Source organism: Staurois parvus, unplaced genomic scaffold, assembly GCF_062004578.1.
Source record: "Staurois parvus isolate SC_StPar_1 unplaced genomic scaffold, SC_StPar_1.0 ptg001432l, whole genome shotgun sequence".
NCBI lineage: Eukaryota > Metazoa > Chordata > Amphibia > Anura > Ranidae > Staurois > Staurois parvus.
In genome coordinates, this window is record NW_028319228.1 from 5,280,986 (window position 1) to 5,305,000 (window position 24,015).

Sequence of the window (24,015 nt, forward strand, 5' to 3'; positions counted from 1 at the left end):
TGCCCTGGTATTAAAATTACCACTAACACAGTAATGAAACAAAAGCATTAAAGGTGACCACAGATATGTTGCACAAATTCCAAACTGTAATACTCACAGAACTCCTAGGGAAGACCGGGTTTCTTGTGGCCTCCACAATAACTTGATGAGGTGGTACTCCAGTAGACTGTTGAGCCTCATAGTGACGAAGCTCCTCACTGATGCCAGATACCGTTGTCTGAGAACCTGACTCAGAGTCTGAAGAATCAGATCCTGTGTGTGCTTGCCGTGTGAACACTGGAAACTTCACAATACTTGGTGGAGGAGCTAAGCAGGGTGTGGGCAGCCGGTCTCTTCCATCAGTGGGGGAGACCTGTTTTTTTTTTTAACAAATATTACAGTTATTTAATGACTTGCCTCAATATGCTACTGTTACATAAATTACTTATTTTTACTGTACATGATTATTTTGGGCTTCAATACTTCAACATTCAGTATGTAGACTGATGCTTTGACTTCAAAACTTTCTGAGTTGCCGACCTAGAGCCAGGAAAGCAGCAAGGAGTGCTCACTTTTGTCTGGCTTTCATTGATTTCATACTTGTTTTGTCTCAATGATTTGGAAGTACGGAAGCCAGATACAAATCAAGCAACTGTCAATTTCAGAAAGAGGCCGCCATTACCAAACCATGTTCCATTTGTGGCTTGACAAGTGTACTTCCACTAAACCCCTGCACTGGTTAGAATCTGAATAAGGAAATTCTTACCTCAGGGTAAGGCCCGAAAAACGAAAGGAGAACTGGGAGCAGCACCAATCCATTCAGAACTCCAAGGAGGGTTAATATTGCAAGGACCGCAAAAAAGTATCTACAAGGCAGAGAACAGCAAATTCAGCATCTTCCTAATTAGTATATGCATACGAAGTATAATCAATATAGTACACTTCTAATTGGAGATCATTTTACTTATGAATAATATGAATGGTATAAAACATGCATTTATAAGGCCCAAAAAAAATAAAGGACACACAGCAAGACAAAACAATGGGAATTAGTAACACATATTTGAATTTACCTCAGATACTGCATTCCACAATTCAGTGTTAGTTTGGGGAAAAGAAAATGGTTATATTGTTAGGAAAACAGTAGGCTTGAAAGATTACTTGTATATATGAAAATGTAACATGTGACTGAAAATTATGGATAGAGGGGAATAGAAAAAGAGCCTGCACACCCCCACTCTACCAGCCCCATTCTGCCTATTAGCCAGAACCCAGAAAATGATAACAAATGAAGGGGGAAAAAAAAAAAAAAAAGGATCATTTCCACAAAAATAGTCTTTACTAGAGGAGAGAGCCACTTCTACTGCTGCTAATCCAATGTGAACGGTTTGTGAAACTTACTATAACAATCTCCAATTAAACCTCCAGTTTGTCAGGTAAAAGTTTTTCTCCTTTTTCCCCGTGTTATTTAATGACTATACTTCTCTTAGAATTCAGTGAGTTTCAGTTTTACCACATAGCTTAAATTGCAAACCGTTTTGAACAGGGAACCAGCTTTTTGTCCAAGAAAATGCTTTCCATTCTATGGTATGCCTCAGCATTGTACGTAGTAAAAGGCTCCACAATGGCTGAGCTGCATTGCAGGCTAATCTTTTGTTGATCAATTTAGCATCTCTGAATACTCTTGTTTTGAGTCAGCCAATTCAAACATAAAGGCCAAAGTAATGGGGAAGAGGAGGGAAGTGCACAAGTGCATGTTGTTTCCCACCACTGAGACTTATGGTCAGGGATTATTCAGAAATATTCGGGGATTATTCTGAAATATTCTAAAAATTAAGGTTATTTGGGCATTTTCAATGTAGCATTTGAACATGTTTACTGCCTTTTTTTTTTCTTGTGCAATAAAACATTGAGTGAGAAACTTGGTAAAATCTGTGTCTGCTTTGTGAGAATGAAAAGAATAGAGAGGCCTGCAATAGAGTCCCTTTTTTCAACAGGTCAGATGTCCCTTCAAGATTTAACAAAAGGGGTTAACCAAGTCCTGGCACAAATACAGCCCTTGTTTTCCACTATCTTTTTTGGATGAAATCCTAACATACAAATAACCTGGTTCTGTAAACATCTTGGAAAATCTTAACTCCATTAGCACAATCAGCAAGCCAATGTCCTATTCAAACGCAAACCAAGTAAAACTTAAAACTGGGATTTGTATCAACAAAAGACCCCAGAAACATTTGTATGTCATCCATCTAGCACTTGCATAAACAATGCGATTATATTTCTGTGCAGTCTGCATATACAGTGTCTGCACATTTACTCCCTTTTACTGAAGGACACAGTTCAGCCAATCTTTCTGCCTTCCCAAAAGATTTGGAACTTTGGTATCCCCCTGGAACAAACCTGTGATCACTCCACATCAAGTTCCAAAAAAGATCCAGATTTCACATGAGTAGATTTTGCTGGCCATGTTAAGATTTAAGGGCTTTGCCAAGTTAAAGAATATAAACATGCCTTATTAAGGTGACACCTTTACCTCCTCTAAATTCAATGAGCAATAAGTATTAAAAAAAATATACCTGTAAATGTTAAAAAGATACAGGGGTACTTTTAACTAAATGCTCACTAACTTTCGCCTTCTCCCTGTTCCCTACGTCAGCTTACTTAACTTTGTAGTGCTGCTGCTGCCTCCCCCACTGTTTACAGCCTGTCCGGCAATATTCTTTTAAGCCCTGGCTGTGTCTGTGCACCACCAATTTAAATTGGGATTATAAAACGAGAATGGAGATCCTCCATATGCAGCTCTATGCAAATAAATGCAAACTTATTTTAAACAGACAAGTTGTAAACACCGAATATGGCCATGGAAGCTCTATGGAGGTAAGTAAGCAGCTGGGGTGTGGTGAGATGGAGGGAATCGTTCTAGTTAAGCCTAAGAGAAGGGATAATGAAAATTTAGTTAAAAGTATACTTGTCCTTAAAACGAGAAGTATGGCCAAAGCTCCTTTGGCCATATTTCTTTTATGGATCACAGGAGTGCACTTAGTTCTGCACTCCTGTGACCCACATTCAGCCAACAGCAGCGAAAGCCTGGTGTCAGCTGATGCCACAGAACCAACCCAGTTTCTGCAGGGATCCCGACAACAGAGTCAAGATCTGCCAGATATCTGACAGACACTTGGCTCAGCCTCTCAGCATAGCAATGAGAGCCTGAGCCAGTTGCTACTGCCCCCTCCACAGTCCAGCGTTCCATTGAGCGCTGGAGGGGCAGAGCAGAGAGCGGTGACAGTCAGCTTGGTTCTTGGTGTACAGCCAGTGGGAGGACAGCTGCAGCATCAGAGCAATGCTGCAGCCTGTTAGGTAAGTTTTAATGTTTGTTTTTTTTTATTCCTATACTTCTCTTTTAAATTTCCTGGTTTTTTTTTTAATAAAACAATTCCTAATGTATGTGATCCCCTCCTAAAGTAGTGTTCTCTAACTTTGTGTGGACATACAGGTCTATGTACAGAGAATTCTTACTATACAACTTTCGTAGCTTATTAGGACATGTGGCTTTTCTTAGGTAACACATTTAATGCAGGTTTGGTCACATGTCTGTAAAGAGTAAGAATTTCACAAACCCATCCTCCACTCGGATTTACTCTCAGGCCTCTTGCCACGGCAGCTGATCACAATGAAGCAGTGATACATCTAAGATTAGTCATTTTACAGAGCTCCACAGGTTGTTTGTAACAGAGGAGGGATCAATTTCACTGCAGTTATCAAATTCCTTTCAAAGAAAACCTCCTCAGAGCTGACAAACTTACATTCTTAATGAAATCCACAAGAAAACAGCCTCCTTCTTAATTCCCTGCAGAAACCCCTGAGCACTTAATGCCATCTACTAAACGTGACTGATGGCTCTGCAGCTCAGCCAAAAGAGCATTGTTGTGTGCGCAAATGTTAAAAAAGGTAGAAAAACATTTTAACTATATATATTTATAGAAGATGCTTACAAAAGAACTACATTTTAATCAGTCCTTGTAGTTACTTTGTGTTTTGTTTGAGGGATCATCAAGCACATTACCTGACAATGAAGTCAAACTCGGAGCCAGCTAACATAAGGACCCCCAGGAGAGTTGAGACCGCTCCATCCAGCACTGGTGCGAACATGTGTTCCAAAGCCAAAACTGCCCTCCGGTTCTTATCACCAATGGCTGTGAGAAAAGCCTGCAGATGTGAAGATAAAAAGGTATTAACCTGGATGTTACGGAAAGCAAATCCTGAACAGAATAGTTAGTGACATTTATATTTAAAGATACCAATGCACATTAAAAGCCAAGTTCACCTTCACAAAAGAAAAAAAAAAAAAAGAAGAAGGGGTGTGGGGTAGGAGGGTCCAGTTTGCATCAGGTTATTCCCTAAATGGGTGTAACATGTAACAAGGTCCAAAAGGTGGAGTTAACCTTTAAGACAGAATAACCTTGCTTGCCACCTAGAGGATTCAGGAAATCTGACACAAGAGAATGGGGGCTGTCCCTTTCCAAATGCCTGGTTGTCATGCTGGCTGAGTCATGATGCAGAACAAGTCAACAAATAAATAACCTTTCGCTCTTTATCTTGATCAGTGCCAGATTGGTGACTTAGAAAATGTTAACATCCAGAGAATGGGCAAATGGAAGATTTAGTTTAAGACTCCACAGCTAAGGCCCCGCTGTTTGAATCCTGTTAACTCAGACAAGCCATCAAGATTCATTTAGACTTCCTATTGCTTCCACTGAATATGGGTGAAACAGGAATTGATTAAACTGGCTGGGGAAGCAATGTTTTCCATTTAGATGAGCTGACTATCAGCAGACTGGGGTGCATATACAAACTGGCATCTCCCTTCTTTTAGCAAGAATGTAAGTTTCTAGATATCCTCCAGATTGTTATGTTAAGACTTACACCCCCCTCCCACATCACCCAGGAAAAGGAGGACACAGTTTCAAAGAGGGGGGCTGGATCTTGATGGGAACAGAGGTGGGTAACCCCACTGCCATTTTGCAACACTTCAAGCTATATATCAGGCGGTAGAGACTAGCAGAGGTTCAGAGCTATGGAATGAACACTCAAGTGGTATGTAGAAGAGGATTGCAGTTATATTCTGTTCCCTAAACTTCACACGTCAGGAGCAGTCGAACCCCTATAATGACATCATAGCCAGCAATACACTGTGTGGATAATGCATTTAGGCCAAGTTCACATGGGCATTAAAGTGGTTATAAAGGCAGAAGGCTGTTTACCTTAACACATTCTTTGCATCACGGTAAAATTACCTTTCAAAAGCTGCTCCCCTCAGGTCCCCCTTAAACACTTACCTGAGCCTGATCTCGACCCAGCGTTGTGTCCATCTGCAGCAGCTCTTTTCCCGTCTCTCTTTTCACAGAAGACTCAGCGGGGCAGAGCCATGCTCTGTGTGTCTATGGATGCACACAGCCTGGCACGGGATTGAGTCTGCACAAGTGCCCCCCACAGTAAGTGGTTTGCTATGGGGCACTCAGATTAGAGTAGGAGGCAATATTGCTGGACCTCAGAAGAGTAGAAGACTAACAACTATAGAATTAGTTCATGTTTCAGACACATTTTAAAAGTGTTTGGAGATAATTTCTGAAACTCTCTGAAAGCCTGTTTTTTGGTGACAAGAGGAAACAAGGAAAATGGACTTGCCATTGCACTCTGTAAACATGCGCCAAACACTTTAGAAGTGCTTATCAAGCATTTGTGGAGTGCTTCCATTGATTTATATGAAGGTGTTTGGCATACTTTGTCAGTTGTAATGCATACCAAATGCTGCAATCAAGAGTAAAATTAACATGCAGTGATGCAAAACACATTGTGTGTACAAGACCATTCACCATTAATGTTAAAAACAGAAAAAAGAATTTATACATGTGAATTAAATGCCTGTTCTTTACACCCAAGTGAACGAGGCCTTATGCAGTAAAACTGAACTCTTATTAAAAAGGATCTACAGCACATGATATGTTAAAATCACAATGTCATCCTAGGAATCTAGTTTATCTCTGACTAAGCAGACAAAACACAGCGCAGATAAAATATTTACAAGTTCATTCTGCAAACAAAGATAATGCCATATAAAATCGTAGCAACTAGTATAAACAATGTATACAGAGCACAGAACTATAATAAAAAATATTCCCAAAGGAAGTAACAGAAAACCAAACAAAACGAGGAAACCGATATAAAAAAATAACTACAATATTAGGATAGCAGAAGCAGCACTTACCAAGGCCACATGGACTGTAAATTCGACACCAATGCCTACTGAGGCTACGAGGATCACCACAGGCACAGCACTCAGCTTAATGCCAATAAGACCCATCATCCCAAACAGCTCCACCGTCATAAGGGCCAGTACCATAACCTGGAAAATAAAGAACACGTCAGCTTTTATAGCAGCATGCACGCTACAGTGCAATATAACACAGTACAGTGAACAAGGCTCCAGCTTTTAATAAGCCCAATGTCTGAGAGATGCAGGGGTTATATGGCTGACATGAAGAGAATGCCTTGTTGATTTTTCACAGCACATCATGGGTTAGCAGCTCTTTCTTCAAGACTCTGATGACAGTACTGCATTCATCCACAAGAGGGACTGTAAATATAACATTTGACCTTGTTCGCCCTCACATCCCCTAATAGACAAAACTATGGAGGAACGCTTAGAGAGAGAGAAAAAAAAAATGCCAGTAAGAAACTAGTCGTTTTTCAGGGCATTCTATGTAAATTCCTTGCCTTAAGCGTAAAATACTAAAATGGGGAGAGAGAAAACTTATAGGTTTTAGGTTACAGTCTCATGAGTTTTAAAATAGTTGGAGGGCATGGTATAGACAAATCAAGCAGTGAAGTAAGCTCCACTGGTGAAACCGGGGGGCGAGCCAAGACAGAGAGGGGAAAAGTTGTCTTTCAACTTCACACACATCTCTCATCTAACTTGTGTTACCACCAGCCCCTAGAAAAAGGGATTGTCTTTGGTATAGAGAGAAGCAAGGTTGTTGCCCTTTTCAGTTCCACTATTTTGTGAATCATTACTGAGTAGGTGGTCTGTAAGCTCCTTTTCCCATGTTCAACAAAAAGAGGCCATCTGTAAGGATTGACGAAATAATTGCATTTCATTTTATTTCACATTGCACAACTGCACTGCTAGATTTTTCTTCAGATGATAAAAAAGTCAGAGTTATTGGTTTAATGTCTGAATGCAATGAATACCAAAAAAAGTGAAAAGACTGACAAAACCAGCAAAGGCCACTTTTAGGCTACATTCACACTAGCCTTGTTTGCAAGTGGCAGACAGGCATTTGGGAAGTGTTTTTACCGCTTCCCAAATGCCTGGGAAAATTCTGCAGCACATGGTGCTGTTCACACATGAACGTTAGCATCACGTTGCATCGTGGCAAAACAGACGCCCCTGGTCGAGTCAGGAGGAGTTGAAGCCTCCTATTCAAGTCTATGGTGCCGCTCCGCAAATGCCTGGTCGGCGTTTGCGGAGCGGTAACACCATTCAAACTTCATTGTAGGCGTTTGTAACACTTTGCAAACATCTAGCAACCGCCGCTAAACCACGCATGCGGCCTTTGCGGAGCGTTAAACGAGCCCTAAAGGAGCTTCCTTCTGCAGCTTCCCGCTGTAGAAAAAAAAATATAAAGGCATCGCTAAAGGATGGACTGCTGTCCGGACCCAGAACAAGTGACTGTTCTATCCTGTTCATCAACCAGTCTCCAGTGGCGGTTCCCCCTTCTCGACAGCAACTGGTTGTTGGAACCGCCAGCTTCCTTACAGCCAAGGATGTTATGTGTGCCCCACCCCCAGCATCACATACAACGTGGAACTTCCTCCTTACAGACCTGTAGCCTGTTCCTCCTCCTGCCCTCTGTCTGCATGGTGTTAAAAGGTAAGGGGAACTCTGACCGGGGACACCTGATGTAAGGGCAGGGAACTCAGACCGGGGACACACCATGTAAGGGCGGGGAACTCAGACCGGGGACACCCCATGTAAGGGCGGGGAACTCTGACCGGGGGACACCCCATGTAAGGGCGGGGAACTCTGACCGGGGGACACCCCATGTAAGGGCGGGGAACTCTGACCGGGGACACCCCATGTAAGGGTGGGGAACTCTGACCGGGGACACTCCATGTAAGGGCGGGGAACTCTGACCGGGGACACTCCATGTAAGGGCGGGGAACTTTGACCGGGGACACCCCATGTAAGGGCGGGCAACTCTGACTGGGGATACCCGATGTAAGTAGGTCACACTGAAAATAAATATTATTGAACCGCTAAGGAAATTGTACATTGATTATTTTCTGACAGTCATAAAGCGACTACATGTATACTAGGATCCACGTCTTAGCACAAACATGAGATTTGGACATCTACTGGCAGAAAAGTTTACTGAGCAGACCTCCCAAAATGATAACTCAACACCCCTGCTGTAAATGATCAGAGTAGCATTCCAAGTAGGCAAAGGTTTTCTTAATTTTTCTCTAAGTCAAAATATCAAGTTTTAAAAGTATAGCCTTCAATGTTACATACAAAATGATGATGAGTGGTAACACTTAAGTAAACATTTCATGTCATTCCTTGCTCCTGTAGCAGGCCCCATACATAAAATTCAATTAGACACACTTCCTACAAGTTAACAAACTAGTGGGCTATTTTCCCATCTGCAAATAAGTGCAAAATTTAAAGTGAAACTCCAGCTTTGCCAAATTGGGAAAAAATAATAATAGGTATTATATATGGAAAGGATTTTAGTAAACCGTATCCAACTTGCTTCTGTTCTGGTGATATTACAAACTTCTTTGGCAGAGCATACAATTACACGGAGCCATTTGACCCAGTGCATCCTTTTGGTCTCAGTGTTGGAGAACTTGGCAAGTGTAAAATGCAAGTACCATAAATTTAATTTTAGATGCCGATGTTAGTGAAGCGTTGACATATCACATACTGGGTTCACTAGTAACAAATCAGATCTGAGTGCCCCATATGATAAAGAACAAAAGAAAATAGTATCAGGCCCAAAACTTTTTTTTTATTCCTGTGCAGTGTGAATTCAAAAAAACAGTGACTGGGGGAAAATTTGCTCAAGTTGGCAGTTGAACAGGCAGTTCACATATCTTTTGTCGTAACAGATAAATCTGACTGTGTATGACCAGCTGTAATCTTCAAGCAGCCACACTATATCTGTGCTATACCCACACTAAGCAAAAGATATACTAAAACAAATGTCAATGTAAAAACTACATTTTAATAAATGATGGCAGTTGCCATATGTATACACGGCAAAACCATGGTGTAAAGGATTAGGTTTTACGCTGTAGCTGCAAACCCTCCCTTCTTTTCTCCTTCAAAGTCGAATAAACATATCATGAATGATGTAACATACTTTATTCCACCAGAGATCCAGACATAAACAAACCTTGCTGGCTGTAGCAAGAGCTATGCCGAAAGGAATTTGACTGCAACAAAGAACCTTATTAACTTACAATGATTCCAGCAGTCCAGGGGTTCAGCAGGAAAAGGGCACACACCAGGAATGTACAGGCCAAGACCACGCTGATGGACAAGAGGAGCCAATGGCGTAGACCAATATATTGTTCCCAAAAGAGGAATGGGTAGCCGTTAGGATAATTTGACACTCCCAGGCTGGTATAATTGTTGCAAATGGCTCTCACTTTCTCTATAGCTTCCACAAAGTCTGAAGTCTCTCGAAGGCCATTGAGGTAGAAAGGAAACTGGGCATACTCTATTGGCTCAGCTGCACGGACTGCAAAACAAATAAACGTGGAGATCAATAATGCTAAACATTAAGTAAATTGTTCAAATAAACCCCTGCATGGCTAGGGAAACCACAAACACAGAAGGACTAGGTAAAGCTGTTGACAATGACCGAGCCAGAGAAATATCTAAGATGATGAAAAGGTCTTTGTTTTAGGAAATTTAGAACATATGATCATTTAATAGTCTGGGAACCCTTGATTTTCCATGCTTCTTTTATCATGTAACAGTAACCTCAGATCTACCACAATAAGGGACCAAAAAAATGAGATATACAAATTCCAGTCAGTCATAATGCTAGCTTTCGGTTACTGTTGCTGTGTGTTCCAGACCCTGCAGGGTCATTCAGTTGACTTGCTAAACATGATTTGCCCTATTATAATCTCAACTATAAATTTTCATTAAGACAAGACTTGGCTGGCTGCCACACGGCTCTAGGGTTCGGATACTGTAAAGCACTCTCTCTTTTTTTGGAACTTTTATACCGTTGCACTTCTGCAAACTGCAACTTTTGAATGCTTCCAAAGTCACTTAATCTTACACAAAAGAAAAAAAAAAATAGGTAGACAAATTAGACAGCTAATTACACAGTTCTATCCATATCATAATGAATGCTGACCTGTCCTAAACTGTGGGGTAAGAACTGAAAATATTACAAAGGTTTAGATTCCTAAATAAATAGAATGTCTTTTTCTAGACAATTAAGTGTGATAACATACGCACTATGGTGTGAATGTTCAAAATATATTAGTGTGTCAGTATTACTAAACAGTTTCCCTACCCTTACTTTATAAAGTATGTCCATACTATTATAGTTAGACTATTTGTTTAACAATTACTACGTACATTACTCAATTCTGAAACACAATTTTCCCCTCTTGGAAAAAAAAAAAGTGTCTAAAATGGCTGTCAAATTAAAACAGAGCAGTCTTGAAAAGTGTGCTCGATCTGCACAATGTCATGTAAAAGCAGAGCAGGATGGAGGAAACCGTTCATAAACAATTTAAGGCCAGAGGCAAAGTCCTACTTACTTGTCCTGGTTTCAGGCATGTAGTCGGCTTTGTCATGGATCCACTCTGGTGGATGAGGGCGGATGTTGGCCTGGGAAGCAGCATAGGCTACAGGGTCATTACTCACCCAGGCTGTTAAATAGATGTAGAAAGCATTTGGATGAATGATCCCATCTGCATCCACCAGGCGCTGTTTAGTCAACTGCAGAAGAGACAGAAGTGGAAAGTCGCCACATAAGTGAACTAGAATTAACTCAGACGTCACATAGAAAGTTGTGGTTTGCTAGGAAGAACTCTTTTGTTGTATGAAAGCACAAACAGCAGATTTTCTTTTCTTCGCTTGATCAGCAGAAAATGCATGAAAAGGAATTAAAGAAAATGTGGAACCATTGCCTATGGTAACCAGTCAGGTGTTTGCTGTATCTTTTAACTTGCACTTTAAAGTTAAAGGTTAACTCTACCTTTTGGACCCCTGTTTCAATTACACTTGTTTTTAGGAAGTAACATGTAACAGTACAAATCAGTGATCAATGAATTACAAGTCCCATCTGCCACTGTGGCAGACAGACTTTTAGTTCACAACAGAATTACCACACTTGTAGTCCACTGTCCAATGAGAACTTCCTTCAGCTCTCTAACTGAAACTCCGTACCTTTGTACGAACATAGAGCTGGAGAAGATCCTCCAGGAGCCTGGTATTGCACCCACGATCCACTGATTTCAGTTGCAATGTTTTGCAGACTTATTTGCAAAAAAAAAAAAAAAATACTAAAATGCACATTTTTTGCTGCAAATTTATGTTTTTTTTGTAACCGATGAACTAAGCCTTTGAAAATAAGAGCTGGAATCTGATTGTTACACAAACCACAGCACTCCCAACTCCTCCATATCTTTTAAATGTTATCTAAACTAGGGATGCACCGAAATTTTGGCCGCCAAAACACATCGGCTGAAAATAGAATGCCGATAGGAAAAATTCAGCCGATTCAGGGGACGGTGTGTACTGCAGAGGTGAGGGGGGGCGGGGGTTGGCAGAGAAAGGCAGAAGACAGCAGAAGAGCAGTGTATACAGTGACTGGCTGCCTATATGTCATTGCTGGTTTTTAAATGTAATTATCAGGGTTTTTTTTTCTTCACTATAGCTCGGAGAATGAGCTGTCACTTTCCTCAGAGCTAAAGGAAACTAAGGGGCGGGGGTCACACCCTTTGTTTTTTTTAGCTCTGGGGAAAGGGACAGCTCATTCTCTGAGCTATAGTGAAGAAGAAAAAAGCTGGCAACTGCATTTAAAAACAATGCCTTTTTTTTTAAATGTAATTACCTGCTTTATTTTTCCTTTATGTAGTTCAGAGAAGGTGCTGTCATTCTCGGATGGCTAAAAAAAACAAAGGGGCGGGGTCACCCAGTGATATTACCCAGTGACCCCACCCCTTAGTTTCCTTTAGCTCCAGGGAAAGTGACAGCTCATTCTCTGAGCTATAGTGAAGAAAGAAAAAGCCGGTAATTACATTTAAAAACCAGCACTGACTTATACTGACAGCCAGTGAAGGAGCCTCTCTGTATACACTGCTCCGCTCCTACCCCCTCCTTGCACACACTGCCCCATCCACCCACCCCCACCCCCTACAAAGAGGATCTGTCATTTATATGCTATCACATAAGGGACTATTTGTCCCCTACGTGATAGCAATAAAATAGTAAGTTAAAAAATAAATAAAAATATAAAAGTAGTAAAAAGAACAATCCGGGGCGGACTGACCATTTGGAAACTCGGGCACTGCCCGAGGGCCCCGGGGTCAGTAAGGGGCCCCATGAGATGCCCCTGGTACCTTTTTCATAGGCTTTTTTGAGTTTGGGCAAGGACACAGGGGCCCCATGATCCCCTATTGCCCGGGGGCCCCATGAGTTGTCAGTTCGCCCGTGAAAACAATACAAAAAAAAATTGGATCCTCCCAATTCCCACATACGCAGACATTTCAGTTTCGGTTTGGTTTTCATCCACGTGCATTCTGAATTTCCGGTATCTGTTTCAGCACTAGAATTTTCATTTCAGTGCACCACTAATCTAAACCTATGAACACAAATGTAATATATTGCATCATACCAGTACTTAATTGTGGTGACTGCATTCGTTTTCTTACGTCAAGCCAAGTGCATTTTTAGCAATTACAGAAAATGCCTGCTGATGTTGGCACTTCTTTGCAGGAAGTGTGTTATCTGCAGGGTCACCAGGTAAAAAAACTAAAAGCCTGAAAAAAGAAAACTAATGCAGCTACAGCATCCATGGACTAGTAAGCTGAAAAACATGAAATTTTTCAATTTTAGATACCCTTTGAAAACATATGGACATCGGTTGTAAATTGGTTGCTGTGGGCAACACAGGCAATTTCCTTTTTTTCTGCTTTTCAGATAGTCCACTAACTATATACATTTATTGTCTATCACCAGCAAGTACTGTAATAGATACGACTAACTCCCATTGTGGAACTTATGAGCATTACTTAAGTTTAATGTTCCTGAACACTATACAAGCACCAACATTTCTGAGAGGGGGCCCCTTGTTCAGACAGAGCTGTTTCCTTTAGGTTACATAATTGTATAGGCTCCCATCTGTATTTATATAAACACATTTGCAGATACACCAATTCCAATTTCCACTTTAAGCGATCACATTTAGAAATAAGAGCACTAGCGCCATATGATGTTGATTTGTTTTCTTAAACATAAAATGATAAACATCTTTGCTTTTTAATTATACTTGAAGTGAACGGAATGGCGATGGATAAACAGTTGCTGCATTCCAAAGAAATATGACTCCCCATCTAACAAAAACATTTCTCTTTTCTTTCCTTTTTTCCCCCTTATAATTACACTAGCAACCCCGCTCCATGCTTGAATCTGAGCCCCTCCTGATGGACCAGTGTGCTCAACAAATGTCTACAGCTGGGGGGGTTGAGGGTGGTTCTAGGAGGAATGACCAAGCTGGAGGAACATTTTGCAGAAACAAAAGCAAACCAGGAGGGGGAGAAAAAGAAAAAAAAAAAAAAATAGACCTGGCAAACATCCCCCTGCACGTCTGGGTGCAGTTAACCTACGCTGTTAACACTAAAGGAAATGCCACCCAGTAAATGAAGGAGAGCAATAAAAAATAAAACATCTGTATAAATGTTGCGTGTACTTTCCCTCCATGACCTGTTTGTTGACAAAAGTGACCACTGCTTTTTAATAGGATCTGCCATCTGGTTTCCTTTAACCCTTTCCCTGGAAAGGTTTCTGGCCAGCAAACAGCAGCACCAGTGGGCCCGAGCAGGGCAACTTATCAAGTCAAGTGCAATCACAAAACGACAGGCACGTTCACCCAACCATTATGTCTAAAGGCAAAAGCATTAAAAAAAAAAAAAAAAAAAAAAAAAAAAAAAAAAAAGATTCCTGGCAAAAGTCCACACTGAGGTCTTTTGAATGAAATGAGAAACAGTGACAGCAGCACAACTCTCTTATTCTTGCCCCCAATGATTTGAAGTATCTGGAGTTAATTAATCGTCTGGAGATGGAATAACAGCATGTCTTCAAGATGTGTCTGGCAACATACACCTCTACTGAACGACCACTAAGAGGGGGGATTCCATTCAAGCCTCCAATATATAATCCCACACTGTAGCGGTATGTTGTTTTACTAGGAGAAATAATTATGGGTTTGTTGCTGGGTGCTTCTATGCTCTGTGCTGCAACTGCTTTAAGGACCTAAATCATTCCCAACAGCCCAGCCCTGGTGGAGTTTAGAAATGTAGAGAGTGTATTAAACACACCCACTTGGAACAATTTAGGTAAAAGCCTTTTTATCTACCAGCATCTTTATAAGCAATGGAGGAAAACTGACTGCACTCACAAAAGGTACGAAGCTCATTCTCTATGCATCTATGCACACAGGGCACTGCTGGGACTTGGCCCACGATTACAGTGCTACAAAGAGTCACTGAAAAACAGTGCCACTAAGAAGCCTGCTGTAGGTTAGGTTTAAAGTGGTTGTAAGGGCTCAAGGTTTTCTTTACCCTCATGCATTTTATACATGAAAGTAAAAAACCTGTAAGACCCCCCTCCCCCTCAAGTTTACCCGAGCACCATCACGATCCAGAGATGTGCATGAGAGTCTGTGTGGACTCTCCCCTTCATTGGTTGAGACAGCAGCAGGAGCCAAAGAGGAGAAAAAGAGAGAGGGGACGAGGCACTGCTCTGTGTGTAAATGGACATGCAGAGCAGCAGCTCGGAAGTGGGCCCACTTGGGTGCCCCCATAGCAATCAGCTTGCCATGGGGGCACTCGGCAGGAGAGAGGGACTAGGAGCAATGGTGGGAGACCTGAGAAGGAGGATCGGAGCTGCTCTGGGCAAAACCACTGCATGCAGCAGGTAAGTATGTAATGTTTTTTTTTTTATTTTAACTATTGCCTTTAATATCACTTTAAGTCACATCAAATTGTATGGGTTAAGTACACATTCTTGTTTAGGACAGCCACAATACTTTCTAACTTCATCCATCAGTTATATACAGTATAATGTCATTGTCCCAAAGAAATATATTTCTGTTATACTTTTCTGTAGGAACCATTTTATCAATGGTATTTGAAAATTGATATATTTGGTATTTGTGGACTTTTATATGAAAATCTATTGCAGTGAAGACCTACAGTATGTTTACTAAGAAAAAGCATTTTTAAATGTAGAACTGCCAACATTCTTTTAGCAATTCCTATCTCCTTTCTTTAAAATTATCCTGGGCCACAGACAAATATCGGACTCCTTGGTTGGTTTGTGAAAACTGAAGAGTGCAAAATCTGGTGCATCTGTGTTTGGTAGCCAATCAGCATCTAACTTCAGTATGTTCAATTAAAGAATATGTAAACCCAACATTTCATATTCCTGATATGTGCCTGCTGTACCCTGCACTTGTATGAAAAAGTATTCTGTTACCGTTGTATTGTTTCCTTTATGTGAAATCCCTGGTGTTCCTGCCTGTCCCCCTGCTTTCCTAATAAAAACGGACACTAGGGAGGGGAACACAGTGTGATCAGTTCTCTAGCTATGCTGGGAACTCTGTTTGCTCTCCTCCAATGATCAGACTTTTGCTAACATCCCCTACAGCCTATCACTGGGAAGCTCAGTGTAATGATGTTTTACCTCCCTCACCTCTCTGTGCTGATGAGAACAGAGGGAATGTGATCACTTATAAAAAAAAAAGGGGGGGGGGGGGGAGGTGTTTAAAAAAAAAAAAAACCCTGGAAGCAGGTTACTAGGACTATTCAAACTAACGAGTGTTTTCATCAGTGGTAAATTTCAGTCAGCAAAAGTTTAAAAAAAAAAAAAAAAAAAAAGAAGAAGGACACAATAGCTTTACAACTCCTTCATTGGATAAAAGCTAAAACCCTGTAAACAGGATAAAAAAAAAAAGTTGAATTACAGACATGTTGCCAAAAGATTAGTAATTGTGTTCAGCCAGATGTATTATCCAGTCCCCCTGCCAGACAGTATAGTCATGCTCTGGATGTCTCTGCATTTGTAAGGGATAGCACCTGTTCCATGACTTACCCCAGCACTTGTTGGGACACCAAAGAGGCAACAACACACTGATAAGGTCAACACTCTATCATCTCCTCTTGTCCGCATATTCACTGTGGCAGTGCATTGAGCACCCTGACTGGTTTAAAGTGCTGCCCCTCCCTCTCCTAGTCCAAATGATTTTAGAATGGTACTTATGCTAGTTTTTTTTTTGTGTGAAAATAACTTAAATGTTTTTCTATCTGCCTGGAGTTTGGTCTTATGTAATGTTTCTGTAATGATTTTTAATGCTGCATACCCATATGAGGCATTCATATGAAGTCACGGCATTTACAATGAATCTGGTATAAATCTGTTTTTTGGTCATGCTTATGCTATCCATACACAATTCAAATTTTGAGCTGTGGGTGGCCCAGTTTGCGCTATCCAGACTGACAAATCTTGATTGATAAAAATTGAAAGAGCTGGGTGGAAAATCATTGGCTAAAAAGTGACTGCATCCAATCAGAAGCAGCCACTGGTAAGTAAATCTGACACTCTGTATTGGTGGGTGTGAGAACACAGTGTCTAGCAGGAAAAACTTCTACATCTAGGCGGTTTAGTGTGGACAGAGGAATCAATTGACTTCTATCATTAAAGCCTCATGCACACTTGAGCTAAAAAATGCCTCTAAACCCAACTCCCTGTTAACCTATGCATCCATGCACACATGAGTTTAGAGACATTAAAACAAACAAAAAAAAACACAAAACATAAATTGAACGTTGAAGAGAGCCGCGTTTTGGCAGAAGAGATGCCAAAACACGCCTAAAAGCGTGTAAACACACCTATGAGTAAGGCGCGTTTTTCACTTGAACATTTTATTTTTATTTCAACTGCCAGAAAAAAAGTTAAATGTTCTGGCCAATGACAAATGACCAAGCACTTGCAAATACATGGTTTAGGTGTCTTTTCTAAGTCGCTTTTCTCCTGCTAGGAAAAAAAGTTTTTAAAAAATCCTCAGTGCTCATAAAGCTTAAGACTAGGGGGCTAAACTGTAAAATCAAAGTGTATATATGGCTATGTGAGTGTATGAATATAGGTAATCTAAGGTTCCAGTTGTTGAGGATTTTTTACCCCACTAAAGGAAAGACATATTTTGCTTACACCGCTACCACAATCTACATGCATGTAGAACTAATCATCTAGGAGCCAACCTATATTATTATTGTGACCAGCTTATAAATCAGAAATCACCAGAATGGTGCATGTAAATTAGAGTTTTTTTCCTCGTTCTTACCCGACTTAGATCAATTGGTTTATCAGGGTTTCCGGTTTGTATCAAAAGTTTGTAGGCAAGTACTGCATCATCAGAACCATTCTTATAATTGTTGTTATATGTTATTTTCCCAGCCTCCCATTCACTGTCAAACGTATCTTGTAACCCTGTATAAAAGAAAAAAAAAGCAATATTTGTAAACTTGCAGCACAATGCGAGTCATCTTGTCAACATGAATATTAGCATGGCATTTTCTGTCCTGTATTAGGTTACGTTGCATTACACTGTAGTCAATATAAGGCAGACTGAAAGGCACAGGGTGCTTCCTTTTCATTTTGTTTTAAAAAGTCTTTTCTGGCTAAATTAATTGACCAGTTAAAAAGCAAATACAAAGAAGAAGCACTGAAGACTGAATGAAGCTGCAAATGTTAAAGACTAATTAGAGTTAAAGCAGCAGTGCGATAGCTGGCGGTTCTTTCAGTCTTTATTTCTGCATTTTATGACCAAAACCACCTGTGTGCACACAGCCTTACTACAAAATGAGTGTACAATGAACCTCAGTTCTCAAGAGCCTGTACATTTTCTATGTTTTCTTAAAGATGATTGAATGCTATGCAACATTAAATGCACATTTCTCTCTATACAGGGGGCTTAGGTGGAAAACACGCAAAATATCCAAAGAATAAACAAAAAAGCAATTATAATTTTGATAATTCCATCCCAAACTTTACTAAACGGCAAACAAAAATTCGGACTTAGAAGTTGAAGCGCATATACAAATAGAAGGTTCTATTTATCTACATTATCCTGACACCTTTGTTTGTGGAGGGGGCATCCTTAAATCTTCTTCTGGTAGGGATGCCTTAAAGACTGATGAGAGGATGACAGCTGCACACCAGGAATGCAATAAATGCTATGTTTTACTTCTACATTCCGTGCAGTGAAATGCCTTTATTAGGAAAGCCATTGGTGTCTGGCTATGCGAAAACACTTAAAAGGCATTGAGCTCATGGGCTGCCTTGTGTGTGAAAGTTATCACCACTGCTCTAATGTGTTCTATTTAAAAGCCACACTGAACTCGGATTTAAAAAAAAAAAAAATAAATAAAATCTAGTTAAGTAAAGTACATTCTCTTGCGCTCAGCCTCAATATTTTTTTTGGGTGCTCTGATCTGACTTCCTGTAAGAGGGTGGCTGCTTTCTTCCTTCATGATCCCACTGTATGTAGGAATGTAGCCACCTTCACCCCTGAGATGGACTATGGCAGGGGTCTCTAAACAATGTGAGGGCCAGATTATTTTACAAATATTAGTGGACTGAAAAAAAAAAACCATCAAAGACCAACCCCACCCCCTGTACATCAAGGTCCCCATTATATCAAGAGTTTCCATCAAAGTCCCCCTTTCTTCAGGTTCCCCATCTTGTGCCTTGGAGCTCATCTCACTCCAAAATATAATATGGCATGCAGGTACAGCTGCACACTGTATTCAACTCCAGTGTAAGGTAAATGAAAGACAGGCCTCAGCTCATTTCCCAGATCAGTCATGCCCCTCCAATTGGCTGGGATCTGAGCTGAAGCCTGTCTTCCATTTACCTTACACTGGAGTTGAATACAGTACGTGACAGTACCTGCATGCCATATAACATGCACTGCTTGTTTAAATCAAATGGATCAGAGAGGGAAAAGGAAAGATATGGAGCTCACAGGAGGACAATACAAGTAGGCAGAAAAACAAAATAAGAAAATTTCGTGAAAATGTGTTACAGGGCCATTACGTAGTGGATGCTTATTGATTATTTTTGCAGAATAAGGATATTGATTAGCATCACTTGAACATTAAAAAAAAAAATTTGCTTGCATGTGAATGGTGAGGCCTATGTGCAGTGCTCACATTCTCCAGTGATGTTTGATTCCATAATTAGTGCATATAGAGAATGAGGGCTAGCCTGAGGCAGATCCTGGCTACGGAGCTTGTGGATCCATCCAGCACTATTCTGTAATCGGCAGTGCCGCAGGCTGTAAACACTGCGTTGTGGGCACGTGTGCAAGACCGCACTGGTCAATAGGTACTTTTCAAGGCAACCCTTGTGCCCGTTTAGGAATTCTTTTTTTCCAAGATGCAGTTATTCTTTAAAAACTCACAATGAGGTGATTTTTAAGGTTTAGAAAGAGAACAGAGGCCACAGCAAATGTACTTGGGCAAGGACCAGGAGAGAGATATGCATGCAATATTCATTAACCATACTGAGCTACTGTTTGCCAGGTTAAAATAGAAGGTCTGTGACACAGGGAGGCAAGAACTAATAAAATACTTCAATTTTTTTGTGCTTCAAATAGCATCTCAGCTGCTTCTTGAGCACAGTGTGAGTGAACACGATTTTGTCAATTTGTTCCATCTGTTCAACTTGTGCAGCTAATACAAGATGTGGGATCTGCTGCCAGCATGTGTAAAGATCACAGCCAACATCTATTCACTCTCAACTGCTCCTTTCCTCTCTGCCATCCTGTTAGCAGGGAGTGAAGGAAGGCTGGGAGTGTACTGAAGAAAGGGAAGACTTTTCAATGCACAGTCCATAGCAGGCAGGTAATCTGGAGCATGTGAAGCTCAGAACTACAGGATTTCTTCTTAAACCAAAGTGCGCCATAGTCAGAGACATAGCAGAATGCAATGAGGACACAAAAGTCCTACTTGATAACTTGCTCAAGTGTATTCAAGTCCTAAAACAAGAAGAAGTGTAACATTACCAGTTCACCTGGTGAACTATCCCTTGTTATCACACAGATGGAACTAAAAACGCATCTGCTTTTGTTCATCTGCATTATATGGGGAATGGGAAGATGAAGGCCTCATGCACACTAGGCTTTTCTGAACACCCTTCTCCTGACAGAAGAAAGGCAGACAAAAGCGGTGTTTTAACCCCATTTAAGTGAATTTAGAAGTGTCATGTGTTTGAGTTCATTAATTTGATTGCCCAGAATAGTCATTTATTCTGACCATTTGAATGAATGACCGCGCAAATGCTGAACATGCCTAGTGCTTAGGCCTTTTGTTGCCCAAATGCTCCTCTCCTGAATTGAATTTTGGTGCATTCAGATTTTTGCCCCTAAATTCACCTGCGTATAGAAGCCTGTAAATGCCTGTGTGTGCACAGACACATAGGCTAACAGAGGAGTGCTTAGGGCAGAAAAAATCATCCGCACGAAAAATCAGCCGATATTCATGCCGTTAGTGGGGCCAGCCGGTCGCCCGTTTTTCGCAGATCTTCTCGTTTATTTGTATCGGTCATGCTAGAAAATTAACGAAAAACGGACGTTTTTATTGGTCATTGGTGGCAGCATCAGCAACGACCGATTTTTCGTTTATCGGCCGAATTATAAATGGCCCATCTATGGCCAGCCTAATGCTTTCAGGTGAGCTCGCAGGAAGGGACAAGGACACAGCATTTCTGACAAGATCAATGGATATTTTCTGTACTTGCTTTAATGTTCTTAGCATAAACCACCACATTCTAAGACTGGCAAGCGTTAGTGTATTCAATTTCTGTTCTTTGGTTTAGTTCTCCCTAAGTGTAGCATTAACCAAGATTGTGACCATACCTCCTTCTGAAAGTATTTGTTGCCTGGCTGTCCTGCTGATTCAGGGTCTTCAGTGCTTTAACAGGTACTGGCTGCCAACAAGCGTTTTCACTTCACAGACTTTGGTGGCTATTTACCCCTTTTAAGTGGAGACAACCCGTTTGATGGACAGTAAAGGTGGTCAAATATTCCCGTCAGTGAGCCCTGTCCTCCCTTCTGCAGCATAAGCAAGACCTCTAATTATCATGCTACTACTAGTAAGTATTAATATTATGGCATGGTTCCATGACACTTACAAATAACATGCCTGGTCTGTCATACACTAACATATCATTACAGGTTTTTATTTTGGTTGTCATTTCAAACTGAGCATACTAGGTATGAAAGCAGAACTATGCTTGTAGGCCAGCTTGCGTCTCTTCTCCTGACTTTGGAGCTACAGGACGCTGTGCCAACACACAGCATACCAGTAGTCAGATTCAGCCACTATCAGTTTTGCATTCACATACATTACAATTAAGATATTCCAAAACAATAAACCTGTACTAAAATTAAAATAAATACTTGTGAGCCACTAGAAGTATTCTTACACTTTAAATAATTATGTCCTTATATGATAATCAAGTGATTATTGTGAATTGCTGGGATACTATTCTAATTAATTAATCAAGTGTTTAAATAAATTCTTAATAAAATTAAAATATATTAGATCGCTAGGTACTTATTACACCCTCTCCAGGTGTATGGATGTATATATTAAATGTCAAAACTGTACCGCGCTCCAATGTATACAACTCTCAATAATAATACAAATCCAATTTTCTATAATAATGTTATTAAATGACTCCGTGTATCTTCAATATATCAATAATTAAATCAACCAAAAATCTTAATTGATAACACCATTAATTCATATATACAGAGTGAAAAAAATGAAAAATATGAAAAATATGAAAAATATGAAAAAAATAAAAAAATATAATGTGCATATAAACCAGAAAAAATATATATGGAAATGACAATTCAGTTCATCAGAGATGCGATGGTATTAGAAGTTCAAACTAATCTGTATGATGGATCAGTGTTCACAGCCGTGAACCTCTCCCTCCTTTCTTCTCTCCTCTCTCCCCAACACAGCCTCCTCAATAGAACTTTCTCCACTGGCTGCTTATTCCTCCATGCTCGATACATATAAAGAGAGAAACAGAGACATAGTGTCTTATCCGGGATAAAAGTTATTTATTTAAAGCTATTGGTTTCCCACTCACATGCTCTAAACAAAAGTAGCGCTTTGTGTGCAAATGTATCCAAATAGTATCCAAATCCTACTATACAACCAGCCTTGCAGGTGTGTCTGCCTTCACTGAATGTGCTTGCCGTTCCTCCGTGGATGCGTGATGACGTCACCGCCCCTCCCCTACGCGTTACGCTACAGGGACTCGTAGCTTCCTCTGGGGGATGTAGTTTTGTTTTGTTTAGAGCATGTGAGTGGGAAACCAATAGCTTTAAATAAATAACTTTTATCCCGGATAAGACACTATGTCTCTGTTTCTCTCTTTATATGTATCGAGCATGGAGGAATAAGCAGCCAGTGGAGAAAGTTCTATTGAGGAGGCTGTGTTGGGGAGAGAGGAGAGAAGAAAGGAGGGAGAGGTTCACGGCTGTGAACACTGATCCATCATACAGATTAGTTTGAACTTCTAATACCATCGCATCTCTGATGAACTGAATTGTCATTTCCATATATATTTTTTCTGGTTTATATGCACATTATATTTTTTTATTTTTTTCATATTTTTCATATTTTTCATATTTTTCATTTTTTTCACTCTGTATATATGAATTAATGGTGTTATCAATTAAGATTTTTGGTTGATTTAATTATTGATATATTGAAGATACACGGAGTCATTTAATAACATTATTATAGAAAATTGGATTTGTATTATTATTGAGAGTTGTATACATTGGAGCGCGGTACAGTTTTGACATTTAAAATAAACCTGTACTAGTTTTAAAACAACCAATCAGATTAAAATTACACTTTGAAATCATTTCCCTTAAACTGCTGTTGAAATGAATGTAGTTCTGGCATTCAGTGCGTAACTTCTATATTAACTAATAAAGTGGATTTATCAACTGATCCCTGTGGCAGCAGCAGGAATTAGAACTTGGTTAATAAACATTGTCCTAAAGTTTTCATAGAACATTCACAGCTTGGTACATTCTGTTATGATCAATATATGATAAATAACTTATTGAGGAAAAAAAAAAACAAAACAAAAAAAAAAAAAAAACCAACAACAACACACAACACAACCAACACACAATATACCTTCTACTAAAGTACGACTGGATGCTCTCTAAGCACTTACAGTAATTATCTAACAGCTGCAGAAGGAATCAGAATACTGTTTCCCAGATGGAAAGCAAGGGAGCCCAGCAGATGAAACGATATAGCATTGAAAACGAATATAAAATTACAATCAGAGCAAAAAAAAAAAAAAAAAAAAAGAATCAGTTGGAAAAGAGATGTTATCATTTTTAAAGAATGCAATTACACAGCTACAGTTGCTTTAACTAAGTTTAGTCTGATTTGCTCTTTTTTTTGTTTTATTTAACCTTTCACTGATTTTCCTTTACATAGCAAAGTTTCCCAGTGGTGAAAGGCCTAAAACAATAAGACCAGTAAAAACTTGTGCAACTCTACAAACAATGAGGCATGTCTCTGTGCGATTACACACGGCTAACCCTACCCACTGGAGAATGTGACCAGAAATGCAATACCACCCAGGTCTAGCTAGCCACAAAACCACAACTGACAGAC

General features: G+C 40.1%; 1 protein-coding gene across 3 annotated transcripts in view; it reads right to left on the reverse strand.

The window, feature by feature from the left end:
• Positions 1 to 24,015, reverse strand: part of PTCH1 (patched 1) — a 144,378-nt gene that overhangs the window by 7,808 nt on the left and 112,555 nt on the right. For all 3 annotated transcript variants that reach the window (XM_089662136.1, XM_089662135.1, XM_089662134.1), the window contains 7 exons: positions 17,634 to 17,779; positions 10,828 to 11,008; positions 9,505 to 9,785; positions 6,245 to 6,382; positions 4,043 to 4,185; positions 746 to 845; positions 98 to 352 (listed from right to left, as the gene is read on the reverse strand). In XM_089662136.1, coding sequence (XP_089518262.1) covers positions 98 to 352; positions 746 to 845; positions 4,043 to 4,185; positions 6,245 to 6,382; positions 9,505 to 9,785; positions 10,828 to 11,008; positions 17,634 to 17,779 — 1,244 coding nt within the window. The remainder of the gene's footprint in view (positions 1 to 97; positions 353 to 745; positions 846 to 4,042; positions 4,186 to 6,244; positions 6,383 to 9,504; positions 9,786 to 10,827; positions 11,009 to 17,633; positions 17,780 to 24,015) is intronic.